The following is a 19,956-nucleotide window of genomic DNA, read 5'->3' as shown; positions in this document are numbered from 1 at the left end:
ATATTCTACAATGTTGTACATTTACAAAAAAAATATATTCATAAACATAAGGGGTTTGCTTGTAACCATCACGAGTTGTCGCTACATTACGAAAAAATGTTTTGGAAAAGTTGGTCGTCGTTGATCATGGCCGTTTAAGGTCACCCGCTACAGACACTAACGGCGAAACAAAAAAAAAAAACGCAAAATGTATTTTTTTGCAATTCCGTCATGAAACTGCTTACTTTTTCTGTCATTCTCGAACGACGAAAAAGTCTCCTTTTCTGTACCAAAAATAACAGAATCGAATAGTAACTCTATTCAAGACAAATGTTGAAAAGTTCAACTTTTCAGCACTTGTTTCGAAAAACAATGCTTTTCAACATTTGTTTTTTGATTGAATGAACATTGACTTATAATTTCTTTCAAAGGGTCTTTTTTAGGAATTGCTAAAAATGTTGTATGGAACTCGTTGCAAAACTTGATTTCTTCAGCACTCGTCGTATTTATCCAACTCGGTGAACCTCATTGGATAAATATACGTCTCGTGCTGATTTTTTTTTCTTTTTGCAACTTGTTGCATAAACTACTATTTTAAAACTTTTTGTTCTTAAAAAAAACTATTAAACATATTGATCCTTGCACTGTAACTTGGATTTGGCCCGCACTTTTCTCTCGCACTATTGACAACAAAATTTCCAAAAACTAGGCGTGCAGTTGTTTATTTACATTTCCAGTCGCAGTTTCCACCAAACTGGGCATTCGCACTTTAAAATTGCGATTGACAGGTGAGCAGCATCGGCTCGCTTTGATCATTTTTTGAGAAAATTTAAATTTCCCAAGCCAGTTTGACAAGTCGCAATGGTGCGATCGATAGAAATAATTTAGTGCGAAGTCCAAGTTAGTGAGAATTGCGTAATATTTTTCAATTTTTTTTTGCAACAAAAAGTGGTTTAAATTAAATCAATAGTTTATTTGAAAAATAAAACTGTTCAACACTCAATATTATTCAAAAAATAATGCTCACTTTTTTTTGTTTCAATATTTTTAAGATATTTGTTTTAAATGATTGGAAATCGTTTTAAATATTCTCGCTCAAAATCGGACAACTTAACTCAATCCTCATAAATTACTCCAACTCACAACTACATTCCAAACGACAAGCTCTTCTGCAATCCATCACACTTGACTCAAACTTCCCCCTCTCCATCCACATCACTTAGTCATGCGGCTGTGATTTCCCCTTCGTCGAAAATCAGAGCATGTGTGTCCTTCGGGGAAAAAGCAAAACCCCGTTCAATCCCTTTCGCAAAGAGGTGCCGAAAACTTTGTCCAACTCTCGGAATCGATGCCACCGTGTGCATCGAAAAGCAGCTGTTCCACGAAAAACACAACCAACCTCTTTTTGCTGTCGATGTTTTCAGGATGCTGCCGTGTCTAAATCCCGCCAATATTTTCGCCCTTTTCGATGAAATGGCACACTACTCCCACACACTTGGGCACACATACACACTTTCGATGCTGGAAAAACTTTTCCTTTTTTATATATATTTCTCGGCCTGAACCCGGCAATCAATATTTTCCGGGAGGCTTTTCTTTTTTTTGGGTCGACGAATCTTCGCAAACTGCTACATGTCACGATTTTCCTGTTCACTTGTCACGAATCTCTCTCACTCGCTCTGCCTGGTGTTGTTCCTCGTTTTTCCTCCAATATTTGTTTTCCTGTTGCGCTGACGAAGCCACTCGAGACTATCTGGTATCCGCTTCCAATCGCAAAGATAAATATCACCAACTGGAATCCATTACACAGTGCCAAACATGCCAAAAAGTATCACTTTCGACACGTTTTTTACCCCTCGGATTTAGATCAACAAAACTTCAGCTGTGCACAACATTTCACGAACGCCCGAATGTATGCTACCAGCACCAACACACGCAAAAAATAAAGCTTTTCCGCAGCGTACGTGGGTGACGAGAGGCCAACTGTTAGATCTTTAATCCAGCCTCTCTTTTCCGGGAAAATTTTAATCACAAAACGCAAATTTCACCCCCTCCACCTCAACTCATCGCAGTTCAAAGCCCGTCACAATCCTCAAAGGGGGGCGTGAGGCGGCCAGAATCCTTTTTCACCTTTACGCCTAAATGGCTGCAAACGAAACGCTTATCCTGTCACACAACCTGTCCGTCCGTCCCGCTTGTCCTCCTCACCTTCAGGACCTCCCACAATTCGACGACGACGACTTCCGGCGTGCGCGACCCGAACCGAACGAAAATCTACCACGGACTGACCCAACTCGGTGCGGATGCAGCAGTTTTTCTTCTCCAAGCTTTCGAGAAGGGGAGAGCTTTTTGAGAAAATTCGTCCTGCGAGAGAGAGAGCATTTTCTCTCTCAAGACACTCAAGATAGTGTTCGTGAGGGCGGTGAAGCTTGTCAGCTGATTTGGTCAAGGTTGAATGTGCTGATCAGCTGTTGCTGCTGGAATTGCTGGTTGACACTTCAAATACGGACTTCAACGTTTGGGTACCCTCATAATGAAAAGCGTTTGTTGAAAGTGAATTTCAGATAAGTTTTTAGTGATTTAATTAGTGAATGCTCCTGTTTTAGAGAAACTCAATGGTAAGTTATAAAATCTGTCATTTGTCAATTAAGTTTGCTATACATCAAATTCTGTCACTTGATTTGATGCATGCAACTTTTTATTAACTTGGGAACTGAAAACCAAACATTTTGAGGACCTACTGTGCTTTAACAAATACAGCTTAAAACTTTCAACCAGCCTCTCACTAATCCTAAAAATTGACATTCTCTCAAACGAGAGCGAGCTTTCATTTCCTCCATTTCCCAACAAATTTCCTCGTCCAACTCTCTCAAATCTCCTCTCTAAGGACTCCACGTGCTGTGCCGAACTTGGGTGCGGGAAAAACAGCCGCATATCGCGCTCTCTATTTTCATTTGTGGGCTCTTTGAAAAGGATGCATGTCACCCACTACAATCACAAACACCACCTCAGATCTGTTCCCCATCGCTGACGGTGTTGGTGAACTTAATGCACCGTCGATTCGGAAACAACGGCACCAGGAACGCGACCTTGACATCGTTTGATGTAAGGGGATATCGTCATTACTAGGTTAAACGATAAAGAAATGGTAAGTTTGAATTGATTTTAGTGGCTTTATTTAATAATAAGGCTTATTTTTTTAAATTAAATTTGAAATCTCTTTTCAAATACAAGTGAATTTTAAGTGACAGTAACACCTGATTTCATAATTTCCAAAATATATTTTCTAATTTGACTATTAATTGCTGAGATACAGTCCAGACTCGATTATCCGAAGCCTCGATTATCCAAAGTTCGATTATCCGAAGGTTTGTATGGGACTTTGGATAATCGAATCACGAACTAAAAAAAATCGTTTTCGTATTTTTTAATTTTCTTGTTTTTAACATAATATTTGAGTTCTACGACCCCATTTTAGTCAAATTTGAGTAGTTGATTGCCTATTAAAAAATAAAATGCATTTTTTCAATTTTGCATCACCGCTATTTTGGCCGTCATCTTGGATTTAAAAATTCTAAATCATTTTAGCGTAGTTAAGGGGTCATACCTAAGCTCGACAAACAAAAATTATTCGAGTGATTCGATTATCCGAAGTTTCGATTATCCGAAGTGAAATTTTTCCGAGGCCTTCGGATAATCGAGTCTGGACCACAGAGTAATCCAGAGGGAGCAGTCCGAACAAAAGTCATCAAATCTTATGGCTGCGTTACGAGTTTACCCTTTGGAATCGTAGCGGCGTTATGGGTTTCCCGATGAAAAATTTCATCATAGTAAACTCAAGTTTTTTTTTCGATTTGTTTATTTTGACAAGTGCTGAGCATGGATTGAGGTTTTGCAGCGCGCCTATGTTTCAAATGTAGGTGGCGCCAAAATGAGGTTACTTGCCAAAAATCGTATTCCTTTCTGCTGGTGAGGAACAAAATCGCTTATTTCTCATTGTTCCCAGCATCACTCTAAATGAAACTGGTTGCAAAAGACGAGAAAAATAATGAAAATCAACTTTTGGGCGCGCAAAAATTTGTGACCTTTTTCTTTAAAAAACATGTTTTGGAACACGAAAAAATGAGTTTCCCTGTATATATCTAGGAAATAAACAGTTATATAGTTGATAACAGATGTGTTTACGTATATTCATTAATTTTTATTGATTTTTGACAGACTTTTTTGCCAAATAGTCCAAATTACTATCATTTTCTAAATATACAGTTTTCTCATAGAAAAATCAAACAAATATTGGAAAGTTATACACCAAATTGTTGGAAATAATTTTTCTCATCCGAATCCGGCATAAGTTTTATAAAAATGTTGGTTATGAAGGAAAAAACACATTTTTTCAAAAAATCATAGGTTTACGCTATTTGTTCATAGGTGGCAACATGTGTCTTTTAGCTTTGCTGCAAATTCTCTAACAAATTTTGTTATGATAGCAAATAGAGAATTTGCAGCAAAGCTAAAAGACGCGTGTCGCCACCTATGAACAAATAGCGTAAGCCTATGATTTTTAGAAAAAATGTGTTTTTTCCTTCCTAATCAACATTTTTATAAAACTTATGCCGGATTCAGATGAGAAAAATTATTTCCAACAATTTGGTGTATAACTTTCCAATATTTGTTTGATTTTTCTATGAGAAAACTGTAAATTTAGAAAAAGATAGTAATTTGGACTATTTGGCAAGAAAGTCTGTCAAAAATCAATAAAAATTGTTGAATATACGTTAACACATCTGTTATCAACTATATAACTGGTTATTTCCCTGATATATACAGGGAAACTAATTTTTTCGTGTTCCAAAACATGTTTTTTAAAGAAAAAGGTCACAAATTTTTGCGCGCCCAAAAGTTGATGTTCATTATTTTAAAGCAAAAAATTTTTCTCGTCTTTTGCAACCAGTTTCATGAAGATTGATGCAGGGAATCATGAGAAATAAGCGATTTTGTTCTTCAATCTAGCTGAAAGGAATACGATTTTTGGCAAGTAACCTCATTTTGGCGCCACCTACATTTGAAACACAGTCGCGCTGCAAAACCTCAATTCTCTATCGATGAAATAATAATTGCAGAGCCATTTTCGTCAGAAGTTTTGCAGAAAAGCTAAAAAACACGCAAAACAAGTTGCGCAAATCTATGATTTTTTGAAAAATGATTTTTTACCTTCAAAATCAGCATTTAAATAAAACTTCTGCTAGATTCAGATAAGAAAAAATATTTCCAACATTTTGGTGTACAATTTTCCAATATTTGTTTGATTATTCTATGAGAAAACTGTAAATTTAGAAAAGGAAACAATTTGAACTGTTTTGCAAGAAAGCCTTTCAAAAATCAATAACTTTGAATATACTTAAAAACATCTGATATCAACAATACAGTAGACTCTCTCGTTGTCGATATTAAAGGGACCGTCGAGAGAGGGAGTTATCAAATAATACGACGAAAAATCAAAGCAATCTTCTTGAAGGGACTGAAAATTTTATTGACAGCTGGAGCAATATTGATATCGAGAAGATCGACAGCCAGAGAATCCACTGTATAAAAGTTAATTCCATTGATATAAATACGGTAAAACTATATTTTTGTGATTTTTTTTTCCGAAACTTGTTTTTTAAAGAAAAAGTTCAAAAATTTTATCGTACCATCATCAGGGGTGACATCGGGTCTGGGGGGGGTGAGATTGGGTCATTAGGGTGTAATAACAAAATCGATTTTCCAGCACAGCAATTTTTCAGTTCCGTTTGGGGTCCTAAACAACTCCCCAAAGTTTGGGAATGATTGGTTTAGTCCTCCCTTTGCGCAAAGCGATTAAATTTTCCATATAAATTTGTATGGAAAAAAACATTTTTTAGGATTTTGATATTTATAAAATCCACGTTTCACGCTGTACTAAAACCGGATTCATATTCGGATGCTCTGGAAGGTGCTCTACAACTTTCCCGAAGAGAGTATGGTGCTAGCTTGTCCCTGAAAGAAGGTACAGCGTCCTCAAAACTCGTCTAAAACGTGATTTTCGAGCAAAAAACGTTACTTAATCCACCTTAAGGTGGTTGGTGCCTTCCTCGCATTCATGTTGTATTTTAGGTTGTATTTACAAATTAATTTAAGAGTTTTTTTTAATTATTTTTCATTTATTTTTTATAATTATTTACTTTACTTGAACAGCAATTTTCAATTATACAAAATACAATATATATAGGTACAATATACAAAATGATGCAGCAACATAATTAATACAGATTTTTACAGAAGAGACGCTTAAGCAATGTGGCAACCGGGCGATACGCTTGCAAGGGGGTGTGGCTGCCAATCCCCCGCGTGGACCAAAATCCCTACGCATGCTGCGCGACTCTCGCGCGTAAGCAAAAAGATCCGGCCTTTGAGGTTATGCAAAAATGACCCTTTTTTGCAGCTACAAAAAAACTTTTTCTTGGCATAACTTTAAAAGTACTTCATTAAACAGAATAAAATTTAATAGGGTCTTAGGGGACCCCTAAACGAACAGAATAAGGTGGATCCGGCCAAAATCGGTTCAGCCAGTTCTGAGATAATCGTGTGGAAAAAAAATCATGTCTACACACATCCCCACAGACATTTGTTCAGAATTTGTTTCTGAGTCGATAGGTATACGTGAAGGTATATCTAGGAGTCGTATTTAAGAAGTTCATTTTTCGAGTGATTTTATAGCCTTGCCTCAGTGAGGTGAGGAAGGCAAAAACACGTTTTAGACGAGTTTTGAACACGCTGTATCTTTTTTAAGGAGCAAGTTAGCACCATACTTTCTTCGGAAAAGTTGTAGAGCACATTCCAGAGCATCCGAATATGAATCTGATTTTAGTGCAGCGTGAAACGTGGATTTTATAAATATCAAAATCCAAAAAAAGGGTTTTCCCATATAAATTTATATGGAAAATTAAATCGCTTTGCGCAAAGTGAGGACTAAACCAATCGTTCCCAAACTTTGGGGAGTTGTTTAGGACCCCAAGAGGAACTGAAAAATTGCTGTGCTCGCTAAATTTGGACAACTTTATTTTTTTCCATACAATTATATTACACCCTATTGGGTCATACAAATATACTGAAATTTGTATGACCCAATCGCACCCCCAGACCCAATGTCACCCCTGATGACGGTACATTTCTTTCTACAAAAGCCCAGAAATTTTGAGATCCATTTTGTATGACCAGCATGCAAAATTGTTTGGGGCCTTGTATGGAAAAAAAGCATAAGATGCAAAATGGCTTCTTTTGGCATAGGGAATGCATAGATATTTTTTCATCCAAATACAAAAATAAAAAATCTAAAAAATATGCGAATTTTTAGAGAGTTTTGTGATACCTGATAAGTTTTAAAAGTTCATCCTGAAAAAAAAATGAACCACTCTAGCGCGCATACTTTCAAAACATCGATTCCAAATTTCAAGCGTACCTTGCTTTTTATACCGACACTAGTCGGCACCAGGTGTAGTAGGAAACCGTTTCTCTGCGAGAGAAAAAAAAATGAGAGTAATTCGACGCTGTCGTACTATCTTGTCGCACCCGCCATTTCGACGTTCCGAGAAAAACGCGTTTTAATGTTTGACCTTGAATAAACAAAAACGAGAGCACGCAATGTAAACAATGAATATCACGATTTGTTTGGTTGACCATTCAGTGTGTTGCCCCGAAGTTTGGTTGAAATTGGTTGCTGGAGTCCCGAGTTATAATTACAAATGTTTACGTTAGTCTTACTTGTACGTGCGTCAAACGCATCCTGACCTGCAATCCCTTTGGCCAATTGTCGCACTTACATCAATTTTCAGGGAGTGACAAGATAGCACGACAAAATTGAAACTTCTTTCGTATGTAAAGTGACAAAAATCCGCGGAGCTTTTTTGGTTTTTATTGAATATCTCAGGATTCTGTAATTCTGTAATTTCGGAATACATTCGTCCGGCTTCAGCTGAAGATTCATGCTGTCCCATGTTGCATGTTCGAGTGTAGACCTACGGAAAACCTTGCCGCGAGGAGAGGTGAGTGAGAAGTACACGAACCACCTACGACATAATTCCTCGGGCGGCCCAGGTCAACTCGAAGTTACCCCAGGCACCCCCAGTGCAGGACACATTGGGGGTAGAAAGTGGATAGAATTTTCAGTGAATACAATAGTTATGACAATATAGGTTCATATAATCCTTATTTCTTGATCTTACCTTTTGACACTACCAAACCTAGCAATATTACTATTGCATCTTACCATTCCCTTTTGATAGTGTCAACTTCAAACCTTCATCCATTGTGCAATTAACACATAATTTCCGCTATATTCTTCATGCGGGATCGTCGTCTACTTTCTTCGCCTTATTATCACTTAACCACGACGCGATATTGTTCTCACATTTTTTGAGCTTCAACGACCGATTGTTATTCACGCACTTATAAAAATACTTGTTCTGTTTCGCGGCTTTGTGAAAAATACACGTGTGTTGGCTGATACAATGACTTTTTCGGTCATCGTATGCTCGCAAGGTACATGAAAGAGAAAAAGAGAGAAAAAATGGGATAAGTACAATGTAAAATAAAATCGAACATTGAATAACAGACTAACACAGAAAGAAAGAATAAAGAAACCTTCAGAACTACCAACTTGTAACGAGAAGCTTACTAGAAAACAACTGAAGTTGTGAAAAATGGGACAAGACAAACAAACTTGAATAGCTAACATATATAATAAAACAGTTTGAACGTACCTTTAATCATATTAACAGTTATGCCCAAATTTCTTACCAAATTATTTTCAGCAGTTACATTTCTACAATAATGTATTGCGATTCCAAGTTAAAATAATTGAGTAGTTAAAGTTTATGGGGTTAGAGACAAGTTATAGCAATAGAAAAATAAATAGATGGATAGATTTTACTAAATTTTGTCTTAAAAGAATAGGAAAAATCTAGCTTGTTTTTGAAAATAGCCAATGCACCAAGAGCAAACATACAGCATGTCACGTTCACACCGTATGGAGTAAATGTGATAAACTATATGTCCACATTCGGGGCACCACCTTTTTCAGAATATAGGAAATGATAGAAGGAAGACCCCATTCTGTATAGTGGAAGATTTCTGCAACACCTTGGACTCGGACCAGACATTTTGTCTGAAATAAGAGAGAAAGACAAATATTAAAATTGTGGTATTATCACTAAATCCTATCATCCTTTCACCCTCCAAGACATGGTCTATCCTTCGTGCCTTCGTGTCTTGGGTGATGGCGAATTCTACCTTCTTCAATGATCTTCGGACCACCTCCAACTAGAATTCACAACAGGACCTCCCTCGGCTCCAGTTTACAACATGACAGCGACGAGAACACAGCCGAATGGGAGTTGACAGTATCAAATGCATGCTATACCCTTTGCTTTGCTGGATACTTATTAATAGCAAAGGGCGAGAGTCCTGCGACTCTCAGCAATCATGAATACTGCCCATTTGCCACAGTTTTTATTGAATATCTCAGGATTGAAATCAAATTTTGGGGATCTGTGAAGGTCAAAAGGTGAGGCATTGTGAGCTGCACAAAATGGCGTTCTTAACTCAATTTGGCCCAAAATGCACGTACGACAAGTTAGCACGACGGCGACGAATTGAGCCGAAGAGAGCCCAGGAGAAAAAAACTGAGAGAGAGATTCTCTTCAACAGGTTAGTTGAGCTAGTGTCCGACAGATGGTTATGAAAGAATAAGTTCGTCTCGGTATGCAGGTGTAAAACTGAACAAATAAAGAAGATTTGACTGAAAAAAAAAACAAATTTAAGGGTGCACAGCAACGAAGGAAGTTGTTGTCTTCTTATACCAAAATAGTCAAACTTACGGACCCAATCCTGCAATATTGGGAATGTAAAATTAATCAAACTTTGTTGTAAATTACTTTGTGGACCGTACTTTAGGGGATGAATAAAAAAATATTTCGATAGTACCCGTAGTTTTGAAGATACTAAAATGTCTGTTACAAAAATCTAGGTGCAAAAGCTCTGGTTGATGTGCACCGTTAAAGGAATTTCTCATTGAATAAAATAAAACAGTGATGTATTTACCAGCATAAACATTCACAATATATTTTGTTATTTATTAAAGAAGGAGGGGTTTGATTAAAACTGCTCATGCATGAACGAGATAAAACTCTTCCGCCGGGGTTTTTTCACCACAATACTCTTATGAAATCTATTGCTTGCAAATATGGCTGCTTTTACGCTCACTTTTCTAGCAGGAATACAAAGTAGATTGATATTACTCACAGTTGTAACAACTATCGCTTAGTAAGCTACTAAAATTACTTTTGGGTTAGTAAAACGACTTTTGCTAAGGAAACGATTACAACATTAAAATAGATTTTTTTTAAATATAAATAGTGCTACTTTTTGAACAATAAATATGATAGATCTGGAAACTTTGAAAAACTCTCTCTGTTCATATGTACAATAAATTGCCACTAAATTTCGCTTAGTTTTAGCATTAAAACATGTAAAACACCACAATTTCTTCCTCCTACAATTCGCTTTGATTTGGTTTAAAAGTAAAAAAAAAACTCCAAGGCACTGTTTTCAGTCTATCTTGGCTGTTTCACTGAAATCTCTTGACCTGCTGCAAAACCCACCCTTTTGAGGGTGGTTCACTCTGCTTCGGTCCTTCAATCTTCACGGCCACTCTTCGTCCCTCCAAGTGGGCCGGCTTGACCGGAATAGGCGGTGGTCCCGCACCGTTGGAACTACTCGAAGCTGACGATGACGACCGCGCTACGGATGTAGGAGGTTGAAGAAGATGCTTCTGCTGTTGCTGCTGCTGCTGGGTGACCTCCTCGATCGACGCGTACACGACCTGGTCGTCCGCGTCCGGCCGGTTGTCGTCCCCGCTGTAGACGGCCGAGTCGCGGAAGTCCTCGCACTCGAGACACTCCTCGACGGACTTTTCGTAGAATCCGTTCGGATCGTCGTCCAGATCAACGCCGCCCCCCTGGCAGACGGAATCGCTCGACGAGGTCAGCGAGAAGATCGAGTCGCGTTGCTCCGGGTCGGCCGACTTGAGCGAGCCCCGGTTGATGAAGATGTTGGCCGGCTGGGGGAACAGCGTCCGCGGGTCGGCGTAGTCCAGGTTGGCGATTCGCGAGCCCAAATCGAGGCTCCCCTGCTTGTAGATCGTGGGGCTGCTGGTGATGTGGATGGTCGTCGATTCCTCCGGGCAGGAGATCTTGCGCTGGTGCAGGGCGCTGTCGCAGCTGCCGGAAGGCGCGGGTGATGAGTGCAGACTGATGAATCTTTGGAGCAGGTTCTTTGGTGACTTGATGCTGAGACTGCCCTGGCGCTCGAGGTGGGCGGGTTTGAGACCTGGAAAGAGGGTTTATCAATAAAATTTAAAAAATATTGATTTGAAAATATGTCTTTTTTAACCATGTATTAAACATTGTGCCGACATTAGAAATAATTGAAAAACTAAAAATTTAGATGCATTTAAACTTTTAAACTTTTAAACTTTTAAACGTTTAAACTTTTACACTTTTAAACTTTTAAACTTTTAAACTTTTAAACTTTTAAACTTTTAAACTTTTAAACTTTTAAACTTTTAAACTTTTAAACTTTTAAACTTTTAAACTTTTAAACTTTTAAACTTTTAAACTTTTAAACTTTTACACTTTTAAACTTTTAAACTTTTAAACTTTTAAACTTTTAAACTTTTAAACTTTTAAACTTTTAAACTTTTAAACTTTTAAACTTTTAAACTTTTAAACTTTTAAACTTTTAAACTTTTAAACTTTTAAACTTTTAAACTTTTAAACTTTTAAACTTTTAAACTTTTAAACTTTTAAACTTTTAAACTTTTAAACTTTTAAACTTTTAAACTTTTAAACTTTTAAACTTTTAAACTTTTAAACTTTTAAACTTTTAAACTTTTAAACTTTTAAACTTTTAAACTTTTAAACTTTTAAACTTTTAAACTTTTAAACTTTTAAACAAACTCAACTAAAAACTAAAAACTAAAAACTAAAAACTAAAAAATAAAAACTAAAAACTAAAAACTAAAAACTAAAAACTAAAAACTAAAAACTAAAAACTAAAAACTAAAAACTAAAAACTAAAAACTAAAAACTAAAAACTAAAAACTAAAAACTAAAAACTAAAAACTAAAAACTAAAAACTAAAAACTAAAAACTAAAAACTAAAAACTAAAAACTAAAAACTAAAAACTAAAAACTAAAAACTAAAAACTAAAAACTAAACTAAAACTAAAAACTAAAAACTAAAAACTAAAAACTAAAAACTAAAAACTAAAAACTAAAAACTAAAAACTAAAAACTAAAAACTAAAAACTAAAAACTAAAAACTAAAAACTAAAAACTAAAAACTAAAAACTAAAAACTAAAAACTAAAAACTAAAAACTAAAAACTAAAAACTAAAAACTAAAAACTAAAAACTAAAAACTAAAAACTAAAAACTAAAAACTAAAAACTAAAAACTAAAAATTAAAAACTAAAAACTAAAAACTAAAAACTAAAAACTAAAAACTAAAAACAAAAAACTAAAAACTATACTAAAAACTAAAAACTAAAAACAAAAAACTAAAAACTAAAAAATAAAAACTAAAAACTAAAAACTAAAAACTAAAAACTAAAAACTAAAAACTAAAAACTAAAAACTAAAAACTAAAAACTAAAAACTAAAAACTAAAAACTAAAAACTAAAAACTAAAAACTAAAAACTAAAAACTAAAAACTAAAAACTAAAAACTAAAAACTAAAAACTAAAAACTAAAACTAAATACTAAAAACTAAAAACTAAAAACTAAAAACTAAAAACTAAAAACTAAAAACTAAAAACTAAAAACTAAAAACTAAAAACTAAAAACTAAAAACTAAAAACTAAAAACTAAAAACTAAAAACTAAAAACTAAAAACTAAAAACTAAAAACTAAAAACTAAAAACTAAAAACTAAAAACTAAAAACTAAAAACTAAAAACTAAAAACTAAAAACTAAAAAATAAAAACTAAAAACTAAAACTAAAAACTAAAAACTAAAAACTAAAAACTAACTAAAACTAAAAACTAAAAACTAAAAACTAAAAACTAAAAACTAAAAACTAAAAACTAAAAACTAAAAACTAAAAACTAAAAACTAAAAACTAAAAACTAAAAACTAAAAACTAAAAACTAAAAACTAAAAACTAAAAACTAAAAACTAAAAACTAAAAACTAAAAACTAAAAACTAAAAACTAAAAACTAAAAACTAAAAACTAAAAACTAAAAACTAAAAACTAAAAACTAAAAACTAAAAACTAAAAACTAAAAACTAAAAACTAAAAACTAAAAACTAAAACTAAAAACTAAAAACTAAAAACTAAAAACTAAAAACTAAAAACTAAAAACTAAAAACTAAAAACTAAAAACTAAAAACTAAAAACTAAAACTAAAAACTAAAAACTAAAAACTAAAAACTAAAAACTAAAAACTAAAAACTAAAAACTAAAAACTAAAAACTAAAAAACTAAAAACTAAAAACTAAAAACTAAAAACTAAAAACTAAAAACTAAAAACTAAAAACTAAAAACTAAAAACTAAAAACTAAAAACTAAAAACTAAAAACTAAAAACTAAAAACTAAAAACTAAAAACTAAAAACTAAAAACTAAAAACTAAAACTAAAAACTAAAAACTAAAAACTAAAAACTAAAAACTAAAAACTAAAAACTAAAAACTAAAAACTAAAAACTAAAACTAAAACTAAAAACTAAAAAACTAAAAACTAAAACTAAAAACTAAAACTAAAAACTAAAAACTAAAAACTAAAAACTAAAAACTAAAAACTAAAAACTAAAAACTAAAAACTAAAAACTAAAAACTAAAAACTAAAAACTAAAAACTAAAACTAAAAACTAAAAACTAAAAACTAAAAACTAAAAACTAAAAACTAAAAACTAAAAACTAAAAAACTAAAAACTAAAAACTAAAAACTAAAAACTAAAAACTAAAAACTAAAAACTAAAAACTAAAAACTAAAAACTAAAAACTAAAAACTAAAAACTAAAAACTAAAAACTAAAAACTAAAAACTAAAAACTAAAAACTAAAAACTAAAAACTAAAAACTAAAAACTAAAAACTAAAAACTAAAAACTAAAAACAAAAACTAAAAACTAAAAACTAAAAACTAAAAACTAAAAACTAAAAACTAAAAACTAAAAACTAAAAACTAAAAACTAAAAACTAAAAACTAAAAACTAAAAACTAAAAACTAAAAACTAAAAACTAAAAACTAAAAACTAAAAACTAAAAACTAAAAACTAAAAACTAAAAACTAAAAACTAAAAACTAAAAACTAAAAACTAAAAACTAAAAACTAAAAACTAAAAACTAAAAACTAAAAACTAAAAACTAAAAACTAAAAACTAAAAACTAAAAACTAAAAACTAAAAACTAAAAACTAAAAATTAAAAACTAAAAACTAAAAACTAAAAACTAAAAACTAAAAACTAAAAACTAAAAACTAAAAACTAAAAACTAAAAACTAAAAACTAAAAAACTAAAAACTAAAAACTAAAAACTAAAAACTAAAAACTAAAAACTAAAAACTAAAAACTAAAAACTAAAAACTAAAAACTAAAAACTAAAAACTAAAAACTAAAAACTAAAAACTAAAAAACTAAAAACTAAAAACTAAAAACTAAAAACTAAAAACTAAAAACTAAAAACTAAAAACTAAAAACTAAAAACTAAAACTAAAAACTAAAAACTAAAAACTAAAAACTAAAAACTAAAAACTAAAAACTAAAAACTAAAAACTAAAAACTAAAAACTAAAAACTAAAAACTAAAAACTAAAAACTAAAAACTAAAAACTAAAAACTAAAAACTAAAAACTAAAAACTAAAAACTAAAAACTAAAAACTAAAAACTAAAAACTAAAAACTAAAAATTAAAAACTAAAAACTAAAAACTAAAAACTAAAAACTAAAAACTAAAAACTAAAAACTAAAAACTAAAAACTAAAAACTAAAAACTAAAAACTAAAAACTAAAAACTAAAAACTAAAAACTAAAAACTAAAAACTAAAAACTAAAAACTAAAAACTAAAAACTAAAAACTAAAAACTAAAAACTAAAAACTAAAAACTAAAAAATAAAAACTAAAAACTAAAAACTAAAAACTAAAAACTAAAAACTAAAAACTAAAAACTAAAAACTAAAAACTAAAAACTAAAAACTAAAAACTAAAAACTAAAAACTAAAAACTAAAAACTAAAAACTAAAAACTAAAAACTAAAAACTAAAAACTAAAAACTAAAAACTAAAAACTAAAAACTAAAAACTATAATAAAAACTAAAAACTAAAAACAAAAAACTAAAAACTAAAAATTAAAAACTAAAAACTAAAAATTAAAAACTAAAAACTAAAAACTAAAAACTAAAAACTAAAAACTAAAAACTAAAAACTAAAAACTAAAATTAAAAACTTAAAACTAAAAACTAAAAACTAAAAACTAAAAACTAAAAACTAAAAACTAAAAACTAAAAACTAAAAACTAAAAACTAAAAACTAAAAACTAAAAACTAAAAACTAAAAACTAAAAACTAAAAACTAAAAACTAAAAACTAAAAACTAAAAACTATAATAAAAACTATAATAAAAACTAAAAACTAAAAACTAAAAACTAAAAACTAAAAACAAAAAACTAAAAACTAAAAATTAAAAACTAAAAACTAAAAACTAAAAACTAAAAACTAAAAATTGGGAGGGTTTAAAAATAGGAGAATTGTAAGACGGTAATTATTGATGTTTCACTTTTTAAGAGGATAAGGGAAATTCTCCGGGTCCAAATTGCTAAAAAAAAAGGCCATTATTCTTGCAATCTCGCCAACTCACTCACCTTCATCCAGGTGGACAATCTCCGACTGGGTGTCCTGCACCGTGCCGGCATCCTCCCCCGGTCGATTCCAGGGCTGGTGGTGATGATGATAGTTGATGTTCGTATCGCTGTTTCGCAACTGGGCGACCGCCGACTTGGGAACAACAACACAATCGGCCTCGATGTTGACCAGCCCATTCTCGGAGTAGGCCAGCGTCACGTAATCCGACTCAGGCCGATTCTTCTTCGGGCTGTTGCCTGGTTTGCCGTACTGCTGCGACACGGAGCGGGTCAGGGGTGGGGCGTACTTGTACGGCACGTGGACGTTCCGGAGGAGCGACTCGTAGATTGGTTCCGGCGACGGGAGATCGCTTTGGATTTCGCTTAGCCGGTTGAGCAGGTCTTCGGACTTTTTGTTCAGCTCGTCTACCTTGCGGAATTCGGCTTCCTCTTCGTCATCGGCGGGGGGTTCGGTGCGGGGGAGTTCGGGGACTTCGTCTTCTCGATGGTCACCATCTTCGTCCTGGCTCGCGCAGGACAGCGATCGCGAGTCGAATGACTTTTTCTTGGAGGATTTCTTCCGGAACTCGTTCTTCTCTAAAACTAGTTGAGAAATTATGTCCGAGTCCCTTCTCGGAGTTTCTTCTCCTAGTTCCCTACCAACCTCCTCTTTTTCCCCACCAACACCCCCGTCTACGATGCTCAAGTTGTCCGTGGACTCGACGATCTTCAACACCGTCGTCGTGTCGTCCTCCGCTCCACCCTCCAAATCCGTGTAGAACGTCGAATTACCCGTCAACGTCTTCGACCTGCTCTTCCGGATCGTCGCAATGCGCTTCGGAATGGTCGTCGTATTGTACGACTTGACATCCACGAAACTCTCCTTCGTTTTCCTCCGACCCTGCGTCGCGAACCTGCTCCGCTCATGCATCGCTTTGGCAAAGATCTCCTCGTCGCTTCTCCCAGAATCTCTCGTCTCCGACCTGCTCCTACTAAGCGCCGTCTGCTTCTGCTCCAGCTCCTTCTTGACCACGTCGCACTTGCAGCTACCGCCATCTCCCTCCTTCTTCTCCAAATCCTTCGAGTACGACTGAAACGTCGGTTGCTTCAAGTCCTTCTGCGAAATCCCGTCCAGCGAGATGCTGCTGGCGATCGTGTTCTTGCGCTGCTTCTTCGACCTCATCCGCATCTCGCTCCGCCGGAACTGCTGCCTTCGCTCCAGATAGTCCGGCGTCGAGGACGACGCGTGATGTCCTGGCCACTTCCAGCTCGCTGCTCCCGTCGATGGGTTCTTGTCGTCTTCGTCGCCCAGCTGCAGCACCAGGTCTTTGGCCCGCTTCGGGATGTCAAAGTGCTCGAGCATCGCTTGTTTGATCTGCTGGGACCAGAGGCGCTTTTGGTCGCGGTTCCGAGCCGTCAGCTTGATCTGGCCCTTGGGGTCGTTGTACGGGATCACGTTGAAGCTGGTCGGCTCGCCCGGCAGATGCTCCACCAGCATGAGGTTCTTGCACTGGAAGAAGGGAGGAAGGAAATCGTTGATTAATCTGATTATTTTTGACCTACTTTGAAGGCACACTCTATACAGTGCAATTCTTGACTTTTTTTTGATAAGGTCCTATAAACAAATGTAAACATTGAGTGTATCCCTTTCACACCTTATGTCAAAGTCCATCGGAGTAAGCGGGATACACTCAATGTTTACTTTTGTTTATAGGACCTTATCAAAAAAAAGTCAATTATTGTTTTGTATCAAGACAACGATTTAATTAAATAATTTAAATTTTCGAATCTAATCTTATATACCTACAGCCATTCCACGTCAAACAAGAAGTCTCCAAATCAAAAGTGCTCCGATTTGGCTCTAATTTGGAGTGGGGGTTATTTGGCCCAAATAATTAGACCCGTATTTTTTTGTTTGGCGATTAGGGTGCTCCTATCCCAAATAGGGCGGTCTAAAAAATTGCGTTTTTCTTCGATTTTGATCGATTTGATCTCCGGAACGGCTGAATCAATTTAGAGCGTCACAATTTAAAAGAAAGGTTAAAAAAAGGTTGTAGGAAACTTCCCGGACTCTCAATAGATGTCCTTGCAAAGCCGATATATTTGAATTTGAGCGAACAAAAAGCCACGAATTTTCAAAATTCTCAGTTTTTGCCTTCCTCATCTTATTGAGGAAAGGCTATAAAATCACTGGAAAAATGAACTTCTTAATTTGACCTCCAAGACCCACCTTAACGTATACATATCGACTCAGAATCAAATTCTGAGCAAATGTCTGTGTGTGTGAGGGATGTTGGTCTGTGCACCGAAAAATATGCACTCGGTTATCTCAGCACTGGCTGAACCGACTTGGGCCGCTCTGGCCTCATTCGATTCGTCTTGGGGTCCCATAAGTCCCTATTGAAAATTATTAAGGTTATTAAAGTAATTCAAAAGTTGTGCTAAAAAAACGATTTTGACTAAAGTCCGGAAGATTGTAAAAAGGGTAGTTTTGGTGAGACCCGTCATGCTAGACATTTTTTAAGAAAGTTATTGAAAAGACCTTTCTAACGAGTCCAAAACATTGAAGATCTGACAACCCTATCAAAAGTTATAAGCACTTAAGTGTTTTTATACACTTTCCAGAGGCCAGATCTCAGATATTTTGATGAAAACGTTGTCCTGATCTGTCCTGCGACCCATCGTTGGATAGGTAATAAAAAGACCATTCCAATGAAAATCTGACAACCCTATCAAGAGTATATTAATGTGAGGAAGGTCCGTGGGAAGGTCCAAAGGTGGATTAAGCAAGGTTTTACTGTTTTTATCATAACAAAAATGGCTGTCAGGTTTGTAAATGGGAAGACGTATTTTTTGGTAATTTCCATTTTGCTAGCTTACAAACGATATTTTTGTAACAATTCATGTAAAAAGCTCAAATGGATGAATTTTTACAATGGCTGAACCGACTTGGGCCGCTCTGGCCTCATTCGATTCGTCTTGGGGTCCCATAAGTCCCTATTGAAAATTATTAAGGTTATTAAAGTAATTCAAAAGTTGTGCTAAAAAAACGATTTTGACTAAAGTCCGGAAGATTGTAAAAAGGGTAGTTTTGGTGAGACCCGTCATGCTAGACATTTTTTAAGAAAGTTATTGAAAAGACCTTTCTAACGAGTCCAAAACATTGAAGATCTGACAACCCTATCAAAAGTTATAAGCACTTAAGTGTTTTTATACACTTTCCAGAGGCCAGATCTCAGATATTTTGATGAAAACGTTGTCCTGATCTGTCCTGCGACCCATCGTTGGATAGGTAATAAAAAGACCATTCCAATGAAAATCTGACAACCCTATCAAGAGTATATTAATGTGAGGAAGGTCCGTGGGAAGGTCCAAAGGTGGATTAAGCAAGGTTTTACTGTTTTTATCATAACAAAAATGGCTGTCAGGTTTGTAAATGGGAAGACGTATTTTTTGGTAATTTCCATTTTGCTAGCTTACAAACGATATTTTTGTAACAATTCATGTAAAAAGCTCAAATGGATGAATTTTTACAATTTTCAGTGATTTTTTTTAAATATATTTTCATGTTCATAGCTTGAAAATTTTAGTTTCGATTTTTTATAATGATTTTTGACGTTTACGTCACATTGTGATAAATAACATGTTGTTTAAACAAAATGGCATTTTAAGAGAAACATTTAAAAATAAAACTTTTTTTCTATTTTAAAGGTAGTTATGACGGAAAAACATCATGCTAAAAATAGAAAGCCTGAAATTTCCTATGGAATTTTATCTTTTCTTGAAATTTGTAAGTTCGACAAGTTGCTGAAGTACGCCATTGAAATTATATTTTTTTCTTTTTATTTTTTTTTATTTAAAAGATCAGAAAATTTATAATGAGTTGAGTTTTATAACATTCAAATCAAGAAAAACATGGAGAAACATGAGACCCGTAAAATTTGTCCTTGGCCGTGAATTTTGGTTTGGTGTTAAGCACCCTGGAATCTTTTTGGATTTCAGGAAATTATAAATAACAAATGTTAAAAAAAAGCTGTTATAAATGGAATTTTGCCTAATCTTTCTT

General features: G+C 34.0%; 1 protein-coding gene across 2 annotated transcripts in view; it reads right to left on the bottom strand.

Annotated features, from left to right (window-relative positions):
• Positions 1 to 10,088: 10,088 nt before the first annotated feature.
• The window catches only part of LOC120426050 (uncharacterized), a 178,616-nt gene continuing 168,748 nt past the window's right edge, over positions 10,089 to 19,956 (bottom strand). For both annotated transcript variants that reach the window (XM_039590743.2, XM_039590738.2), the window contains exons 6-7: positions 15,912 to 17,400; positions 10,089 to 11,382 (exon numbers count right to left, since the gene is read on the bottom strand). In XM_039590743.2, the coding sequence (XP_039446677.1) occupies positions 10,622 to 11,382; positions 15,912 to 17,400 (2,250 nt within the window). In that variant the 3' untranslated portion in view covers positions 10,089 to 10,621. The remainder of the gene's footprint in view (positions 11,383 to 15,911; positions 17,401 to 19,956) is intronic.

The sequence above is a fragment of the Culex pipiens genome, chromosome 3 (assembly GCF_016801865.2).
Source record: "Culex pipiens pallens isolate TS chromosome 3, TS_CPP_V2, whole genome shotgun sequence".
NCBI classification, from domain to species: Eukaryota; Metazoa; Arthropoda; class Insecta; order Diptera; family Culicidae; genus Culex; species Culex pipiens.
This window is presented reverse-complemented; position numbering and strand designations above follow the sequence as displayed.